This window comes from Penicillium crustosum, assembly GCF_028827405.1.
Source record: "Penicillium crustosum strain IBT 35664 chromosome Unknown utg000002l_segment0_segment0, whole genome shotgun sequence".
Classification (NCBI taxonomy): Eukaryota; Fungi; Ascomycota; class Eurotiomycetes; order Eurotiales; family Aspergillaceae; genus Penicillium; species Penicillium crustosum.
In genome coordinates, this window is record NW_026623123.1 from 23,111 (window position 1) to 42,078 (window position 18,968).

At 52.4% G+C, this 18,968-nt stretch overlaps 5 protein-coding genes across 5 annotated transcripts; 2 read left to right on the top strand and 3 right to left on the bottom strand.

Moving 5' to 3' along the window:
- Nucleotides 1–1,237: 1,237 nt before the first annotated feature.
- On the bottom strand, nt 1,238–2,632 carry N7487_003520 (uncharacterized protein; the record flags this gene model as incomplete). The annotated part of the gene is made up of 1 exon (XM_056871267.1): nt 1,238–2,632. The coding sequence occupies one exon, from the start codon at nt 2,630–2,632 to the stop codon at nt 1,238–1,240; it is 1,395 nt and encodes a 464-aa protein (XP_056728987.1).
- A 528-nt stretch (nt 2,633–3,160) lies between these two features.
- N7487_003521 (uncharacterized protein) lies at nt 3,161–7,403 on the top strand (the record flags this gene model as incomplete). Its single annotated transcript, XM_056871268.1, has 2 exons — nt 3,161–7,046; nt 7,399–7,403. 2 exons carry the CDS (start codon nt 3,161–3,163, stop codon nt 7,401–7,403), a joined length of 3,891 nt encoding a protein of 1,296 aa, XP_056728988.1.
- Nucleotides 7,404–8,651: 1,248 nt separating this feature from the next.
- Nucleotides 8,652–10,511, bottom strand: N7487_003522 (uncharacterized protein; the record flags this gene model as incomplete). Its single annotated transcript, XM_056871269.1, has 1 exon — nt 8,652–10,511. The coding sequence occupies one exon, from the start codon at nt 10,509–10,511 to the stop codon at nt 8,652–8,654; it is 1,860 nt and encodes a 619-aa protein (XP_056728989.1).
- A 34-nt stretch (nt 10,512–10,545) lies between these two features.
- N7487_003523 (uncharacterized protein) lies at nt 10,546–12,294 on the bottom strand (the record flags this gene model as incomplete). The annotated part of the gene is made up of 1 exon (XM_056871270.1): nt 10,546–12,294. The coding sequence occupies one exon, from the start codon at nt 12,292–12,294 to the stop codon at nt 10,546–10,548; it is 1,749 nt and encodes a 582-aa protein (XP_056728990.1).
- Nucleotides 12,295–14,725: 2,431 nt separating this feature from the next.
- On the top strand, nt 14,726–17,563 carry N7487_003524 (uncharacterized protein; the record flags this gene model as incomplete). The annotated part of the gene is made up of 1 exon (XM_056871271.1): nt 14,726–17,563. The coding sequence occupies one exon, from the start codon at nt 14,726–14,728 to the stop codon at nt 17,561–17,563; it is 2,838 nt and encodes a 945-aa protein (XP_056728991.1).
- Nucleotides 17,564–18,968: the final 1,405 nt, after the last annotated feature.

An 18,968-nucleotide genomic window follows, 5' to 3' on the forward strand; every position in this document is an offset into this window, starting at 1 on the left:
TTATTAACATTCGTCTATAGTAAGCCTTAATAACTCCCGCCGATTAAGTCCCGCCTTAGCGCTAAGTAGGAGCTAAAGCCCTAGTTTTAGTACTACCTTAATATTATTATACCGACTACTTTCCTATCTACGTAATTTTCTAGCCTAAATAGGTATACTCGCACCACTATAGTACTAGAATTCTATTTAGTCCTAGAATACCGGAACTAAAAATTACCTAGTACTATACGACTTATTAAGCCCTAGTCTATAGTATAAAAGTAATAGAATATTATATTAATCGTTTATAAAATCCCTTTTTTATAGCTCTTTATATATATCTTAAAACTTATCTTTACTATCTTATAATGAAGATCCTTTTATATTATTCTTAGCTATTATTAGTATTAACTTATACTATTTAATATATTCTTAACCTTATCTATAAGAACAATAATATAAAGAATATATTTGATTAAGTTATATAAAACTAATCCGAAATAGGTTATAATTATCTAAGATATCTAGAATATCTAGAATACCGAGTCTTCTTTTAATCTACTAATATAAGATAGCTATATTTATTAGGATATATCATTATAGGAAGTGCTATAGTCCGGTATATAGTATAGGATAAACCCCGGAATAGGGATATAAATAAAGATAGGGAATTAGTAGTAGTAAAACTAAGTAGGGATATAGTTAACAAAATACGGTAATTAATATATAGATTATTCACATAGTAATTAGGGAGAAATATACGGTTTTTAATTATATAAACTAAAATTGTATATATTATTAAAAGGGGGATCCTTATACTAAGCCCTATATATATATTTATAGATTCTAATGATTTTATATTTTAGACCAATGTAAACTTCTGCATTTTGGACCAATGCAAACGTCTGCATTTTGGTCCAATCTGAACTTCTGTATTTTGGACCAATGTAAACTTCTGCATTTTGGTCCAAACCGAACTTCTGTATTTTAGACTATCTCCTCCTTTGTATTTGTACCTATAGCTTTCTCTTATATTCTCCCCTATATTCTACCTAACCTAGTAATTTCTGACCGCGGTCAGAAATAGACTATACTATCGTACTGTATATACTCTATACAACCCTACAACTTCTGACCGCGGTCAGAAATCTACCCCAATATCGTAATATCTATATAATATATACGATTTCATATCTTATCGTTATGACCGTGGTCAGAAAAAGGGTTATATATCGAGAGGTTTGATTTGCTAGCCGATCTAGTAGCTAGGAGGGATCCTGAAAAGGCTCTGCTCAAACTTTCGGGTATAGTGTCCTGTTCGCCGAGTAGACTGTGGGAGCGGACGCCGTGACTGGGGACCCCGAGCGCTCGCGTGTGATATCCGTCCCTGGGCGACTCGGTTTAGCTCGGCGCGGGAGAGATTTACGTCCGCAAGGTAGATCGGTACGTCCTCCTGAGCACTAGACGGGCGATTAGTAGAACGAATGTGGATCGAAGCGTTTGGAGGGACGGACCTCATGATCTGAATCTTCATATTCCTCGCTTTGTAGCGGTACTTTTTGGCGTCTCGGCCAGGGTGGATCCAGTCGGATTTGGGGCCCTTGGTCCATCCGATATAGTTGTCGTTCCAGATTGCCTGCCACGCGGTGCCGAACTCCCCGAGGAGCTCCTCGAGCTTCGCCACTTCGGCCGGACGCCAGTGGCGCGATGGGGTCCCGAATCGGTGCACCGGAACCTCGGCCATCGGGGGGTTCGTTGTAGCGCGCCGCGCTGGACGCTGATCGGGCTGTTCCATAAGAGCCTGAACCGCTTGCTCCTCCTGGTGTATTCGGGCCCTGAGGTCGGCATAATCTAGATCTGCGCTGCTCTGTGAGCGGGACCGTGACGGACGATGTTCAGAGTCTGCGTCAGTATATGTGTCGGTATGAGCACTAGAGATAGTACTGCCGTAAACGCTCGGTGCCGCATTGGGGAACTCAACGGCATAGAGGGGTATCTGGCTACGGTCTGCCTGGTGTAGAGATGACTGTGACCAATGAGTTGGTCGTGGAGTAGCCGGTGCTACCCTTGTACGTTTGTCTGTAGGCTGGACTGCTGTGGATAGGTCTGTCCTCGGACGCTTCTGTGGACGTTGGTATGGACTAAGCGGCGATTGGATGCTGGTAGGAGAGGATGGCTCTACCTGGTGGGTAGTAGACGGCCTAGTAGATGATACGAACGGCGATAAAGTGACAAGAGGGGGTGCAACCGGTACTGGAGTGCTAGGAGACGACGGGACTTTGGACGGTGTGGTCGGTACTAAGGTTCTGGGGGATGACGGAACACTAGACCATGGTACCGGTGCTGGAGTTCTGGGAGACGACGGAACTCTGGAAGATGCGACTGGCGTTGGATCTCTGCAAGATGCCGAGGCTCTACCTCTAGGTAGTATATCCCGAGGACGCTTAGTTAGATGCTGGGTGCTCCATATTTGGTCGAGCCGGGTCTGGTTTGAGCTGATAGAACTAGCTCGCCGCTGGCTACTCGAGCTGGATCGACGAGTGGATGGCTTGGAGAGGCTCCTCAGACGACCCTTCCCTTTATCTTGTGTACTTGGGGAAGTCCACTCGGGACTCTCGGAGCTAGCAAGGGACCGTGGAAGAATAATAGCCATTTAGATTAAGAGTGAGATAGTGATTAAGGGGAAGTAGTAAATAACTATCGAATAAACATTGGATTCGACTCTAACTTAAAGCGGTCTATGGTAAACTCGAGTTGGATAATAGATCCAAGGGAAACGCAACCCTCTACGCCCGTGTTTCGAATATAGCCTAGTAAATCGGGTGAAATCGGTAAATATCTCGCTCATAGCTATACCTTTCTGATACATCGAATCCTGAGCCATAAGAAGGTAAGAATCAGGGGGCTTAGGGGGTTTAGGGGGTTTCGGGGGTTTCGGGGGTTTCGGGGATTTGGGCCGCACGTTTTCAGGGTTAGATGGCCTCCCCGCTAGATATAGATATAATTGACTAGATATAGCTCGACTATTGTTGGTTTACGGATACTCAATCTCTATATCTTCGAGATGTCCATCTGATCTACTCCTATTCTAGCCAATATATCCTACCCATTTCTAACCATCTCGGCTTCCTCCAAATTGAACGCTTAGGCTACAGGGTTGAGAAGATCACGTACCACGATCATGGTTGGCCGCCCACGAAAGTATCCGAATCGAGCTGCAGCGCTTGCGGCCCGGCGCCAGCGGTATTCCCAGCGACGGCAGGCGAATACGATCTCCCAGGCGGAGCTAATCCCGTATGACGCTACCAGGCAGCCGCTCCAGCAGCCGCTACAGCAGATTACCTACTTCCAACATACCTCGCTCCTACCGTTAGAGGCGAATACAAGTGAGACTACGCCGCTTACCTCGACTGTCCCGGATACATTTACCGCGCTTCGGGCCGAGATCGACCACGAGCGATTCGGAGTAAGCGACGGGAACCACTTCGATCTCGACGCGACAGCGGGCGAGTGGATGGTCGGTACCGACGAGGTTTCAGAGGAATTGATCCCCCCCCAGGCCGAGAACACCCCTGCGCCAGGTCCCGAGCAGCCCTATACGGTACAGTCGACAGAGGGTCAAGTAGTATCACCTCAGGTCCAGCAACTCGCCTGTAGAATCGCGCAACAGCTCCTCCGGCACCACGGGTGCCCGGCTAACGGCCATATAGAGCCGGAGGCGACCGTGGCGTCGGGACAGCGGATCATCAGCCTCCGGGAGGCGACCCAGCAGACTGTCGTACCAAGTGTACTAGATAACCCGACCTTCCAGCAACATCCTGCCCCCTGGGCCGATGAATTCGCGCCGATGGTCCGTCGGCAGCTGCTCTGCGGCCTAGGTCCTAATGCGACAGCGTCCCCAGGTAGCCCGGGGCCACCGGCGGTAGATCCAGGCCTCGCGAACGCAGCGGTGCCTCGAACGCTACCAGTGTCGTTTGACATCGACAGTAGTGGTGGGTGGGCGACGAGCCTCGCCGTCGCGCGACAGGGACTCTATTGGCTAGCGACCCGACCAGCTACAAGCACCCTCACCAGCTCCCTCCACCTCGACCCGCTCCTCGTCGAGTGGACTGATACCGATACCCAGCGGCTACACCACCGGCACGTCCCCGTACACCACGTCCCACACCTCCCACTCGGGCGGCTACGCGGCTTTGAGGCTATGGAGATCTTTATCATCTTTCCTCGGCTCTACCAGCCATCCCGGAAGGCCTTCGTATTAACCAACGAGGAGTACTCGGAGTGGATGGATCATATCATGCTCCCAGCTCTAGTCCAGACGCTACCCCAAGAGACCATCAGCCGGCTACCGGGGAGTGGGGAGGAGGCGATTAAACGGGGAACAGCAGCCGTAACTGAGGGTACCACAGCCTCGGCTTACCAGCAAGCGCGGATCCAGCTCCTAACGCACTTTATCGGCCCTACGGCTCTCGGTGCCGTATGGACGGCGATCCAGGATCGCCTCTCCCCTATGGCTCACACGGCCAACGAGTACGGCCAGGCGAGGCTGCTCCTCACGTCAAAGAACCTCAAGGGCGAGACGCGGCGGGATACCTGGTCACAGATGGTCCAGGGGTGGGGGAATATATGGCGTGGTGCGGTAGATGATCGGTTTATAACAGGCTCCTTTTTCGACGTGGCAAAGGAGGTAAGCCTTCCCAATCAGATCCTGGGCCAGGAAGCGACCGGATCACAGCATGCCTTAGAGCTCACATGGCGCCGCTGTTGCCTCAGTCAGTTCGAGGAATGGCTGGTACAGACCGAGATGACGCTTCAGAACCAGACCGAGCTAGCAACCATACCTTCTCTATCGCCCTCTCTATCGCCTACCGAGCCAGTTTCCCCTACGCAGAGTCCCACGCAGAGTCCTATACACAGTTCCACGCCATCTCCAGCTCCGACTCAGTCGACTACGCCGTCACCGAAGCCGGTACGGTCACAGTTCTGGCCCTGGGCGCTCCTCCGAGATACCGGGAGCCTAACCGTGGAGACGAAACGCCGATCGACCCTCCGGCAGGCCGGCCTCCTATACGTACAACTATACAATACCTCCAAAGAGATCTTCGCGGTAGGAAAGCAGTACCCGTTTGGGAATGAGGCGCTGGATACTCTCGCACTCCCGGCAGCGCTCGTCCAGGTATTACAGCATACGGGCGGAGGCCGTGCCCACTCCCGTGCCACGTTACTCCGTGGGTACCTCCATACCAAGGCGCGGTGTCACCTGGCTCTACAGGGGGCCCGGGGCCGATCGTACGGAACCCGCGAGGAGTACCGGGTAACGGCGACGCTGCTATCCGCGCTTAACGGGGAGATGGAGGCACAGGGAGGAAACGGGGTGCTCCACGTCCCCCCGAGGGATGTTGCACTACCGCCGTTCTACTGCCATACGACCGACGACGCAGTCCAATGGCTCAGATGGAATCTTAACCGTCTCTGCCTCGCAGTAGAGCTCGTCTACAGTATTAGTCCGGCAAGACAGCTCCACTGGGAACATTCGAGGGTGGCGATGGCCTTTCTCCGTGCACTACACTACGGGCTAGGGGGACAAGGGGCCTCCCCCTCCCACTGCCGGGAGCTCTGGATCAGTGAGCGGACCCAGCCGCCGGGGGAGGGCGAGGATACCGGCACGATCATCGAGGGCCTCGGCTGGGGGGAGACTATGCAGCGGTATGGGTTCGCCTGGTTCCTAGATAAGTTTGACTGGGGACCGATGCTGTTCCGGGAGCCGTACCGGGCTAGGCTCGCTATCCGGCTGCCCTCGCTCCTAGGAAGTTATCTCCCGCGCTACGGGGCAGTACGGCAGCTGCTTGACGACTGGGTGTTCCTCCACGACGTATTCCGCCAGCTGGAGGCCTGTCGGGGGCACCGCCCCCGGGCGCGGAAGATCCTCGTCCTCCTGGCCGATCTCTGCCTTATGGCGTTTCGACGAGAGGTCTTCCAGCGGCTGTCGAGCGTCGGGCGTCTCCGGGGGCCTCGTGCCGCCGCGGCGCTCGAGGGCCGCCAGCCGCTAACTATGGAGGCGCTCTGTGACGTCCTACCGGGCGGGCGGCTGGCCGACCATACATACCCGCTAGGCGCCAGGGGGATCCAGATTAAGCACATCGATACTATGTTCGCGTTCCTCTGGGGGTGGGACGGTGACGGGAGGCAGGGAGAGCTCGTCCAGCGACAGCATTGGGCGTCCAAGCCGTACCGCGAGCTGTTTCGTCGGAGCTTCGACGCGATCGCAGCGACGTACTCCCACGAGACGGCACAGGAGTGGCGGGGGCTAGTTCACGCCACCTTTGTCCGTACCCACTGGGTACTGCCGAACCCAAGCCAACGCGAATTCTGGCCTAAGGGGAGAGGGGGCCGGCTCCCGCTATGGTGCAGCACCCACCCGAGCCTCGTCCAGTACGTATGCCGGGAGATGGCGGGGCAGCTCCACCACGAACCGGTAGTATTCCGCTGGACGCCGACAGACCTACCGACGTTACCTCGCACGGGGTGGGAGAGGAGCACAGAGGCCTTTGGGACGACATTACCAGTCGGCTGCCGGGTCGAGGTAGTCCTGCCCTCGCTACCGACCGACAACATTGAGGACTGGGTATACGAGGACACTTCGGCCACGACGGCCGATAGGGGACCGCTGATACCGCCGCTAGATGAGGAGGGGGACATTGCACGCTGGATCTGGGCGCGGTACCCGCCGCGGTACGCGCTGCGGAAGCTGACCCAGCAGGCGAGGTGGAGCCCAGAGAACCTGATCAGGCAGCCGTGGCTAGTAACGAGCTACAGCGACGACATCTTTACCCGGATTCGGGCGGTAGACCAAGCCCGCTGCGAGGCCGTCGGGCTGCAAAAGTTCCCGAGGTTGAAGCAAGTAGACGCCGAGGAGCTAGACGAGCTTGCGGATCCAAACTCGATCCGAAGGGAAGAACAGCGCGCTATCGAGCAGTCTGCCCGGCACCGCGAACTGGCGGCGAGAGCAAAGACGGCGCTCCGGAAGGTCTGGAAGTATGATACGCAAATGAAGGATATAAAGAAAGGTAAGATCGTTCAGGGTACCAGGGTAATTGGCCGACGGGAATATACGAGAATCGCTGAAAAGAGAGCGTTAGCGCGGGAGGAATTTTCAAGGCCGATCGAGGAGATCCTTACCGAATTAGATCCGGAGCGATTTCCTATAGAACTGTTTGTAGCCTCGAGAAGGGAGCGTATGGCGGAGACGGGGGGGAGACGGGTAAGAGTCTCGAGAAAAAGAGATAGACATCATAGATACCAAAGAAACGAGGCCAGGAGATTATTTAGCGCCAAGGGGGAAAAGGGGGAGGGGCAGGGTCATCTAACTGAGCTAAGCCTAATCAATATATATCAATCTAAGCTAAAGATTACTTCTAGAATAAGATACGCCTATGGTTCATATAACGGTTTCTGACCGCGGTCAGAGATCGTACTAGGCTAGGGAACTTGAAATATATTAGGCTACGTGGCATAATACGGGGAGATGATTGCATTCCTATCTATAGCTGTCCTGGTATAGGAGATGGAGATAGTAATACGCGTAATACAAACGAGCGCGAGTGAATTAGAGAGAACTATCTATCACATATCGTTGAGGATAGTGTACGCAATGCAAACGAGCGCGACCACATCAGCCTCGAAAACCGACCAAACACCATGTAGGCCATATAGGATCTCCCCCGGTATCGAAGTTGAGAAAGGACCTTGGGAGAATCGCAAATCAATTACTACCTATAAGTTGCGGCGTAGGCGAGGGACGATGTGGATTCCTTCTGAATTTTGTAGTTAGAGAGGTTGTAGGCGAAGGACGATGTGGACTCCTTCTGGATATTGTCGAGGTCCACCTCGTCCTTCTGAATGTTGTAGTCAGAGAGGTTGTAGGAGAAGGACGATGGGGACTCCTTCTGAATGTTATAGTCGGAATATATACGGCTATCTTCTAGCCGCTTACCGGCGAAGATCAGAGGGTATTAGTTAGGAGGAATCTTTATATCTACAGATCTTAAATAATTGCGAGGTATACGATAGTAGAGGACGCGACGTATACATAATCTCTCCCCTCTCACCCATCTCTCACTTCAGTTATCTCCCTTCTCACCTATCTCTCACTTCTCAGTGCTTACCTAGCCTAATACGTATCGTTTTCTGACCTAGGTCAGAAACTACTAGAAAGCAACTCTAGTATCTGCCCCTATCGCCGATTATAGTAATATCAAATAGTCATAACCGCTCATTTCTTCTTCTAACTTCACCGTAGACGTATCACCCTCTGGCCGCGGTATGATTTTCTGACCGCGGTCAGAAAGGGGAGCCTACCTGGCTTTCGCCTCTAGGGATTTCGCGATCACGCGAATACTAAACTCTACACTATATCCTACGATATACCGATGACGCGGGATAACCTTGTTCTGTAGGCTAATACGTGTTTTTTTGAAATTCGACTATTACAGGGCTGATAGACAACCTATCATATGAATAAAGAACAAAGACGCAACCAGCTCAGGGGATCCGCTAGAGATTAAAAGATCAACCCATACCGAGCAAGAGAATAAGCAAAGATACACCGCCGGGAGACAAATCATAAAACCTATACCAGGCAGGAGAGACGGAGAGACATAGATACAGCCCCTCTAACTAGTCATGTAACCCTCATCGTCCACGCCGTCCCCGCCGAACTTGGCGATCCGCTTGGGCGTGGGGGGGTGGTCAGGACCGCCCGCTGGGCGCTTAGAGGAGCCGCGTAAGGAGTACTGTCGCCCGCTTTTACTCTTGCCTTTCAGCCCAAGGTCCTGGTAGTCTTCCATCGACAGCCGATCTGCGCAGTCTGGGCCGATGCCAAGCATGTGGCTGAGCAGTTGGTTGGCTAGTTGCTCAATAGTCGCGTCACGGTCTTCGGTAGACTCGGGGACCTGTCGCTCGAGGAAGGGGCGGTATTGGGCCGCAATCTGTGGAAGCACCTTGGTCGTGTTGTTGAACTCCATATACCGCTGGATGGTATGGTCCATGAACAGCAGCCACGCCCGTTGCTCCTCCCGCTGGCCGAGGCGGTGGATACGCCCGATCGTCTGGAACAGGGAGTTGTGGTTGAGAGCTGACTCCATCAGGACGATACGGCTGCATTGTGAGTGCATGTTGAGGCCGGTAGCCCCGCAGTTGTAGGTGGTGACGAGGACCTGCGTGGACGAGCTAGGGTCGTTAAAGCGGGCAATGGCGTTTGAGCGCAGACTGTTGGGCATGCCGGCCCGGACCACCACAAAGTCAAGGGGGAGGGTGCCGAGAAACATTTGGACCAGCCATATGGTAAGGGGCCAGTGGCAGAAGATCAGGAACCGGGGCTGCGAGCTCCCCGAGTCGAAGACGCCTTGCTGTACTAGGATATGGAGGAGGTAACGGAGACGGGGGCTCTGATGCGCGAGGTAGCGGGCCACGGCGATGAGGTTGGTGGGCACCGATGCCGACGGATCCTCGGTGGTTCGGGACCAGAACAAGCCAAACCCCTGATCGTCCCCGCGCTCCGTGAATCGAGAGATCTCTGCGGAGAGGACGCTGGAGGGCGAGCGTCGTAAAAACCGATCAAGCTTAGGCGATACCGAGAGGTGGCAGAGCATCCGGAAGGTGGCCCAGTTCATGGTAGCAGGGCTGTCCGCTGATGCGGCGGAGGCCGCGGCAGGAGTATCGCTGGGGGGCCCGTAAAGGCTTTCACTGAGGATGTTGAACACACGGTTATGGATGTCCTGGGTGTACCGGGTGTACCGAAGCTCGACGGTCGAGATGTGAAGGCGCGGGATGTCGTCGCCGATGACGATCGTAGTACCGTGGGGCCCAATCATCTGGTTGCCGGCCTCACGGGTCAGGCTGCTCAGACGTAGGACGATAGGGAGGGCCAGGAACCCGTTCGCAGTGGAGAGTTTACCACGCCGGGCTAGGACCACCAGACCACGGGGATCTAGCAAGTAGTATGGCTTACCTTCGAGGGGAAGCTGCTCGACCGCGGACCACTGGGTATACGGCTCCAGGGGGTCGCTCGCGGCAGCCGGGGAGGGCGTGACACCAGGAGGGAACTTTTGCGGGCTATCAGCCGGGATGGTAAACTCCGCCTTCCACAGCAACGCCAGGTAGCCGCAGTAGTCCAACGCCCGGTTCCACATGGGGGTCGCGGTCAGACACCAGGTATACTGCCGGTCGAGGAGGGCGACCGACTGGTGCTGGCGTGAGGAGATGGTCTTCAGGCGGTGGCCCTCATCGCAGATCACGCGGTGGAAAGAGGCAGTGAGGTCGGAGCGGAACCGGCGGGGCTGGTGCGCAGTAGCCTTACCTGCCGAGGACGGGCTAGCCGCCTGCTCCTGGAGCTCGCTCAGTTCAGTGACGGCGGCGTCGACGCCCGGGGGATGAGGGGTGCCGACGCTGTCGGTGGGCGGGGTGTGTACGCTACCGGGGGAACCTGGCTCGTCCGAGACCGACGGGGTCACGACGTCGTCGGGGTCGGGCATATCCTCATCCACGTCGGCTTCGGCGGCAGTAAGATCAAGGGCCATGGGGTCGGTCTCCTTCCGCGTGGCCTTCCGGGCGCGGTGCGTCGGCGCGCCATTCTCGTCGATCTCGGTGGTGGTACGCGTGGCCCAGGTATTGTATGATGAGAGGATCACGGTACGCGCCGAGGAGGTTTGATGGGGGGCAGCGGCCGAGGAAGGCTTGGACCTCGCCGAGTGACTCGAGCAGCATCAGCTTACGCTCGGAATCGCCAGTACGGGTTTTGGCACCGTAGAAGAGCCGGACTGTCAGGGCGTCCCCAAAGTGGCGCTCGATCTCCAGGAGCCATGTATCGATCAGGGCCGAGGGCACTAGGATCAGGGTAGGCCGGTATGGGGGCCGGGGTTGGACGAGGGCCGCCTGGTAGATGAGCGTGAGTGCGGTTAGGGTCTTCCCGAGGCCACATGCGTCAGCGAGGATCCCGCCGTGGAGCGGGCTGGCCTCCTGCTGGAGCATCCAGGACACACCCGTAACCTGCCACGGCTTAAGGATCGTAGAGGAGACCGGGTATGAGGAGGGTGGGGTGAGCACCGGCTGCCCGTCGCTGTTGACTGGAATTTGCGTATGGCGGGTTGCGAGATCAAAGGGATACGTGAGACGATCGAGGGACACATCCCGGGCGCAAGTGAGCGCGGCTGGGTCAGCCAGTGGAATTGGCTTATCGTCGGCAGTCTCATCGGCATGGCCAGTAGAGGGGCCGAGAGATACATCGGGGACAGAGAGAGCGACTAACGCCGAGCTCGACGAGATCGCGGTCTGCAGATGGGGATTGGGCTGCAGGCTAGGAGGGACCTCATCGGGAGCAGCGCGAAGGACCGAATTGTTGAAGAACTCGGGGCTGCAGAGGTGGCGGTGGAGCTCGTGGACGTCAGTGAGCGTAAGAGGCGCGCGGTTCAACCGAGCGGTGGTAGGCTTGAGGAGCTGGGTGGTGAGTCCAACAACTAGGTCTCGGTACTCAGGCTCCGAAGGGACGGTATCCATAGAGCTAGTAAGCGGCTCCTCGTCAGCATCGTTAGGAAGGTCCGAGGGGTATAGCTTGAGGAGGTCCAGGAGGGCTTGCGTCTCATCGCGGGACTGGGCAGACGTACCATAGCTGGGGGTAAGAGTGGAGGTTGGACTGGCGGGACCAGGCCGCGAGCTCGTAAGCTCAGGCGGGACGGCGGGGCGGATGTGAGGAGTGGCGGTGAGGTAGGCTTCGAGACTGCGAGCCTTTGAGATTTGGCGGGAGAAGTAGATCAGGATCTTCCAGCAGACCAGAGTCTCCTTAGCGTCGAAGTAAAAGGGGGTCTTAAGAAGTTGGCTCCGTCGGCCAAGATCCTGCGAGCGGGAGAGGAGAAGGCGGCGGACGTACCACAGCGCACGGAGGTCAAAGAGATTAGTGGGCTCCACAAAGGGGGTGGACAGATCCGGGGGAGACAGGGACAGCAGGACACTGCCGTATTTACCGGCATGGTTAACCGCAAGGAGAACAAGGGAGTTGCGGATAAAGCGGAGGCCTGGAGTGACCTGGGTCGAGTTGGCAAACCCAAATTTGTTGTCACGATCTCGGTAGAAGGCAATGATGATATCCCGGGTCGCACTGCACTCGGCACTGATCAGACGGTAGAGGTTTTGGGTGTTGGGATAGCCGATGACGCCTGCAATGGCGGGAGCAGAGTCATCCATACGGCGGATAGCGGCAGTGGAGATGTTGATGGTGCCGACGTTCTCCAGGGACGCCTCCTTAGCCCGAGACTGCGCCATGGTTGGACGTGGTAGGCACGGCGCGACGGGAAAAGTGCGTAAACTGAAACTTGGTTAGTAACTGGAGGGAAAATAGGTAGGCGAGGGGAAGATAGGGGTACGTGAAACTGGAAGGGAATTGAAAGGAGTGAGACAAGATGAGCCACAACACGAGCCACAAAGGCTGGCTTTCTGACCTTGGTCAAAGAGACGCGATCAGTCCTGTGATCATAGGCGGCGGGGTCTCTCGGACGGTGGGGAAAATGGAGGAGAAGGTTTGCAGGGGGGTCGACAGGGGTTTAAATACCTGGCAGATATGAAGTTGTTTGTCTGATAGTCGACGGCCGAAAGCAGGATAGTCTGGGGAAAATACAGAGGAAGGTTTGCCAGGGGGGGGCAGCAGCTTAAATAGATCCATGGCCGGGAGTTGCTTGTATAAGGAAAGGGAGAGAACAACTAAAATCAGGATGTAGTTTCTGACCAAGGTCAGAAAATAGGTGTAGGAAGGCGGATGCATGATCGTGACAACCGTGGTGGATATATATATATAGGATGTTAAACTGCATGACATAAAATATTAGAATACTATGGGCACCACTTACCCCCCTAAGGCCTAATTTCTGACCGAGGTCAGAAACTGTAGTTGTATAGTGTGATTTAATACCTAGGAGTACTGAGCAGTGATGAGGATATATCAAAATGTAGAAGGTCAATATAGTCCGATATGCGGGACGACTATGTGGTTCGGTATGCGGGACGACCACGTGGTCCGGGATGCAGGACCACTACATTTTGGTCCGATAGGGAGGACTACTACATTTTGGGTTATATTATGCTACTTTAAGTGGTGCTGGAGCTTCTAGCCATAATTTCTAACCGCGGTCAGAAATTAGACTAGTTTAGGGAAAATTAACAACTGCGTGCGTATGGTAGAAATATAGCAATTTGACGTGGTCGGAAATGCAGGAGTTTAACGTGGTTCAAAATGTAGGAGATAGAGATGGTCGGAAATGCAGAAGTTCGAGGTGGTCCAAAATGCAGAAGCTTAACGTAGTTCAAAATGCAGAAGTTTAACGTAGTCCAAAATGCAGAAGAAGGGGATGGTCGGAAATACAGAAGTTTAACGTGGTCCAAAATGCAGAAGAAGGGGATGGTCGGAAATGCAGAAGTTTAACGTGGTCCAAAATACAGAAGTTAAACGTGGTCCAAAATGCAGAAGAAGGGGATGGTTGGAAATGCAGAAGTTGAACGTGGTCCAAAATGCAGAAGAAGGGGATGGTCGGAAATGCAGAAGTTGAACGTGGTCCAAAATACAGAAGTTGAACGTGGTCCAAAATACAGAAGTTGAATGGTCCAAAAAACAGAAGTTGAACGTGGTCCAAAATACAGAAGAAGGGGATGGTCGGAAATGCAGAAGTTGAACGTGGTCCAAAATGCAGAAGAAGGGGATGGTCGGAAATGCAGAAGTTGAACGTGGTCCAAAATACAGAAGTTGAACGTGGTCCAAAATACAGAAGTTGAACGTGGTCCAAAATACAGAAGTTGAACGTGGTCCAAAATGCAGAAGAAGGGGATGGTCGGAAATGCAGAAGTTTAACGTGGTCCAAAATACAGAAGTTAAACGTGGTCCAAAATGCAGAAGAAGGGGATGGTCGGAAATGCAGAAGTTGAACGTGGTCCAAAATGCAGAAGTTTAGTTTAGATGACTTCTTCTGCATTTTGGACCAAGCCGAACTTCTGCATTTTGGACCAAGCCGAACTTCTGTATTTTGGACCAAGCCGAACTTCTGTATTTTGGACCAAGCCGAACTTCTGCATTTTCGACCAAGCCGAACTTCTGCATTTTCGACCAAGCCGAACTTCTGCATTTTCGACCAAGCCGAACTTCTACATTTCTGACCATCTCTACCTACTGCATTTTGGACCACAGTCAACCGCTCTATTTCGTACTATATTGTACTACCATAAGCGCTACTAGACCTTTCAGCCAGATTTTCTGAGCGCGGTCAGAAATTATACTCGTTTAGTGATATTTGACAACTGCCGGTATGTTTGAAAGAAACTCGCTCTTTCAGTTTGTTTATGGTGTTTTCGCGAAAATACTCTCGACTGCGTAATAGCAGCACTCAATGGCTGGGCTCAATAGCTATACGTCCAAAGAAACTCGCCCAAAGAAACTCGCCCTTTCAGATTATTTATAGTCTTTTTTTCGTGAAAATACTCCCGACTACGTCGTGGCAGCGCTCAATGGTAGCGCTTAATAGCTATGCGTCAAAGAAACTCGCTCTTTGAGTTTATTTATAGTCTTTTTTCGCGAAAATACTATTAGCTATGCAATACTAAGACGTACAAACAGTTATATTAAGATACTGAGGAGAGAACTTACGTAGTTTCTACTTGAACCAGCGCATTTACGTGGATTTCAAACTTGATAATATCGGTTGACTTCGCCATGTCAACAGTGAGCAGTGACCCCAACGCATATGAGGCGATAGACCAATCCTTTGCCTTCGCCGCAACGCTGAATCTCAACGGACAGTATGTGAGGTCAATTGCGGAAGGGCTCACGATAATCAAAACCCTGTCGCCCCGGGATATTTACCCGGCCGCGTTGATGATCCAGGATCATGCCCACGGCGTCATGGGGGACGCTGTAAGGTCGTTACAAGAGGTACATGACTTTGTTGAACATGGAGAGTTCTGGAGGATGCATGAAAAAAGCCTGGAATCATTCCGAGACTCATGGCAGGTCACACGGGATGCGATAAAAGTCCAGGAAGGGCTCGATCGGTTTAAGGCGAATGTACGGAAGCGAGCGATCCTCCAGTGGGGCGAGCAGCGGGCCAACACTCTTCTGATACGCATAGGAAGCTACGCCATGCTCCGAAAGGTCAGTAAGACTATCAGTGAGGGGCTATCGTACCCTGAGCTCCAAGCTGCTATCAACAACGCGATTGTGTACCGGAAGTCTAGACGTGGCCGTGGCATTCGCCAGTATGCTCGAATCATGCAAATTGATCTCGACGTAGCGCTAGCGCAGCGGAATTTCGAACCTCTCAATCCTGAAACCCTATACACGCTCGCGCTTGGGGTAGATATGGATGGATTTATCTGCTCAATTCGACCAGGTTGCCAAATACGGGCTACGGGCATAATACCACCAGTACCGCTAGTACAACCTACGGGGGCCGCGAACGCTATAGACCCCCCGGGGTCCCTAGAGAAGAGACCCCGCGACGAGACGCCATTATCAATATTATTACCGTTGTCATCTTTACCATTAACCCCCTCTGTTCTATCTGATGACGAGCAGGACGACGAGCAGGACGACGAGGAGCAAGACGACGAGGAACAGGACGACCAGGACGATGACGATAAGGAGCAGGACGACCAGGAGCAGGACGACCAGGAGCAGGACGACCAGGAGCAGGACGACCAGGAGCAGGACGACCAGGAGCAGGACGACCAGGACGATAACGACGACGACGAGCAGGACGACGAGGAGCCTCTTCCTCGCCCTCAAAAGCGATTACGCCTAACTCCTAAGAACCCACTTGCCAGCTGTGGCTGTGCTCTTACAAATGCCGCAATTCGGCGTCTTCTAAGGGGGACCGAGCTCCCCACCGATACCCTCAAGAAGCAGCTACTCCGACAGGTTGCAAAAGCAATGGCGACCCGGAGTGCTGCATATACCTCTCCATCACTATCTCTCTGCAATCTCCATACCCACGGGCTATGTAAACGCTTAGGCCTTTACTGTCGTAACCCGTACGAAGAATTACTCCGGCGGTTGCGTGAGCTATATGCAAATCTTGGGGAATGGGATCAGATGAAAGGTCGGTATAAGGGTTGGTTTAAAAACGTGACAAGTAATCTAGAATCGGGATGGCGGTTCCCGGTTGCGGGTTCGGGTATGCCGAGGGTTGCGAACCCGGTGCTGATACAATCGCTAACGTTCGCTCGACTGTATAAGCGCTGCTGCGGCCGAGACGCCGACCCTGCGGTTTGGGACCTCGGGCAGCAGCTAGATCGAGACGGAAGTATTGTGCTACCAGGGCTGTTTGAATGGCTGGGGGAGGATTTCGACGGGAATCACCCGGGTGGCCTACGGCATCTGATCATGGAGGAATTCAACATGTACGACTGGCATTACCTGGCCCGCCCGTCCAAACCTCGTATTGGCTGGGCTAGGAATATGTGGTTTAGCTTAGTACAGCAGATGGTTCGACAGGACCCCGCATACTATGCGTTCTACGTCCGATGCCGTCCGGATCATGCGTGGAAGCTGGTATCATTCCCCTACTATGCCAAACGGACATACCCCGGAGAACGTACCTTCTTTCGCCATATTGACGTCAATATCATCGACTTTGTCCGTAGTGGGCGGGGGGTCAATGCGCTCCAAGGGAGTCTCGCTCTCTCCGACGAGGATAGCGGCAACTGCACCGAGTTACTCCTAGGGATGTATCGCGAGATCGCTACGTGGCATAGGCGGCTGGTCGACAGAGGGTATGCCAAGGATGGGTATGTGCAGCGGATTGACGCCGACATGTGGACCGAGGATGATGAGGCCCACTTTGGCTATGGATGGACTAAGCAGGTCTGCCGGTTTGGGGATGTCCGGCTAAGTTTACCTGGCCTACCTCACGGGTCTACCGGCCCGGCGACTGCCCACCGTGTTAATATCCTGCCCTGGTTCGTTGCGATCGGCGATGATCACCAAACCTTGGACACCGCGGAGTCGGGTACCTGGGATGACCTCTCGCGCTGCCATCGGGATTTCGACTCGGGTACCAAGACACCGTCCGGTCTGCCGAACAGCACGTACGGTGGTCGGGTGGATCATGTATTTCCCGCGACCGTGCGGCTGGGACGCCTGGGGGCGATTTCAGATGCCCTGGTGGGCCAGACGCGATGGGATCCAGTAGATGTACGGAGGGAGCTGGATGTTTTATTCGGGGACGACGATGATATGGCTTGGGGCTATGTGCAGTCCTGGAGACGTAACGCCCAGCAGCTCTACTGTGATGCGTTTGAAAACCTCGTGTTAGCTAAGAAGGATGCCTTTGGGGAGAATTCCTACTTCTACCGGAGGGAACGAAATCTGTCTACGATCCCGGAGTTCGTTCGTGATAGTATCGAAGATGCTAGGTCCCAGCGTCCCCTAGGTACCCCGGAACCCCCTAATGCTGAAGTAGGTGGCCTTACTGCGGGTACCGAATATATAGAAGCTGATAAACCGACGGATATTAGTATTGGTATTAGGCAGGATGAAAGCTTAGACATTTAGTGTGCGGGAGTATTTAGTGAATTAAGCATTGAATCGTCTGTTTCTTATAATAATATAATACAGAAGAGCTTATACTACTATAAGCACTACAAGACCTTCCAGCCAGATTTTCTAACCGCGGTCAGAAATTATACTCGTATAGTAGTAATTAACTATTAGAAGCACCAACTAGTATCTAAAGTTGATTTAAATAGAAATTGGACGTGGTCTAAATCTGGGAGTAGGCGATGGTCGGAAATGCAGAAGTTTAGTTTGGTCCAAAATGCAGAAGTTCGGGATGGTCGAAAATGCAGAAGTTCAGTTTGAACGACTTCTTCTGCATTTTGGACCAACCCGAACTTCTGCATTTTCGACTACGGCCAACTTCTATACTTCGGACTATATTATACTACTATAGGTACTACTAGACCTTCCAGCCAGATTTTCTGACCGCGGTCAGAAATTACACTCGTATAGTAGTATTTAACTACTAGAAGCACCAACTAGTATCTATACTTTATTTAAATAGAAGTTCGACGTGGTCCAAATCTAGGAGTGGGCGATGGTCGGAAATACAGAAGTTTAGTTTGGTCCAAAATGCAGAAGTTCGGGATGGTCGAAAATGCAGAAGTTCAGTTTAGACGACTTCTTCTGCATTTTGGACCAACCCGAACTTCTGCATTTTCGACCATCGGATTATAATCCATTTTTAACTATACCCAACTACTATATTTTAGACTATATTCTCCCTTAATAAGTAGAAGCACTAACTAGTATCTACAGTATTTTAAAATAGATATATGGCGTGGTTAAATTTCTGGGAGTAGGCAATGGTCCAAAATACAGAAGTTCAGTTTGGTCCAAAATGCAGAAGTTCGGGATGGTCCAAAATACAGAAGTTTAGGTTAGACGACTTCTTCTGCATTTTGGACCAACCCGAACTTCTGCATTTTCGACCATCGGATTATAATCCATTTTAACTATACCCAACTACTACATTTCAGACTATATTCTCCCTTAATAAGCAGAAATTATACTTATATAGTAGTAATTAACTATTAGAAGGACCAATTGGTATCTTTTTTATCTTAAAACAGATATATGGCGTGGTCAAATTTGTGGGAGTAGGCGATGGTCGGAAATGCAGAAGTTCGGTTTGGTCCAAAATGCAGAAGTTCAGTTCAGATGATAACTTCTGCATTTTAGACCAAAGCTTCCCTTTTGGGAATTTTCGACCAAACGCTAACCCGATTCGGAATTTTGAACCAAAGCTACCGATCCAGTTGACAAACTTCAACCCCTTCCAAAGAATTAAATAAAATAGATAAAATTATACAGGCTTCACATATAGGTTTATATATACTATGAGTTTGTCTAAAAAATATAAAAGATATAAATATCATAGAATAGAGGCTTTAATATGTGC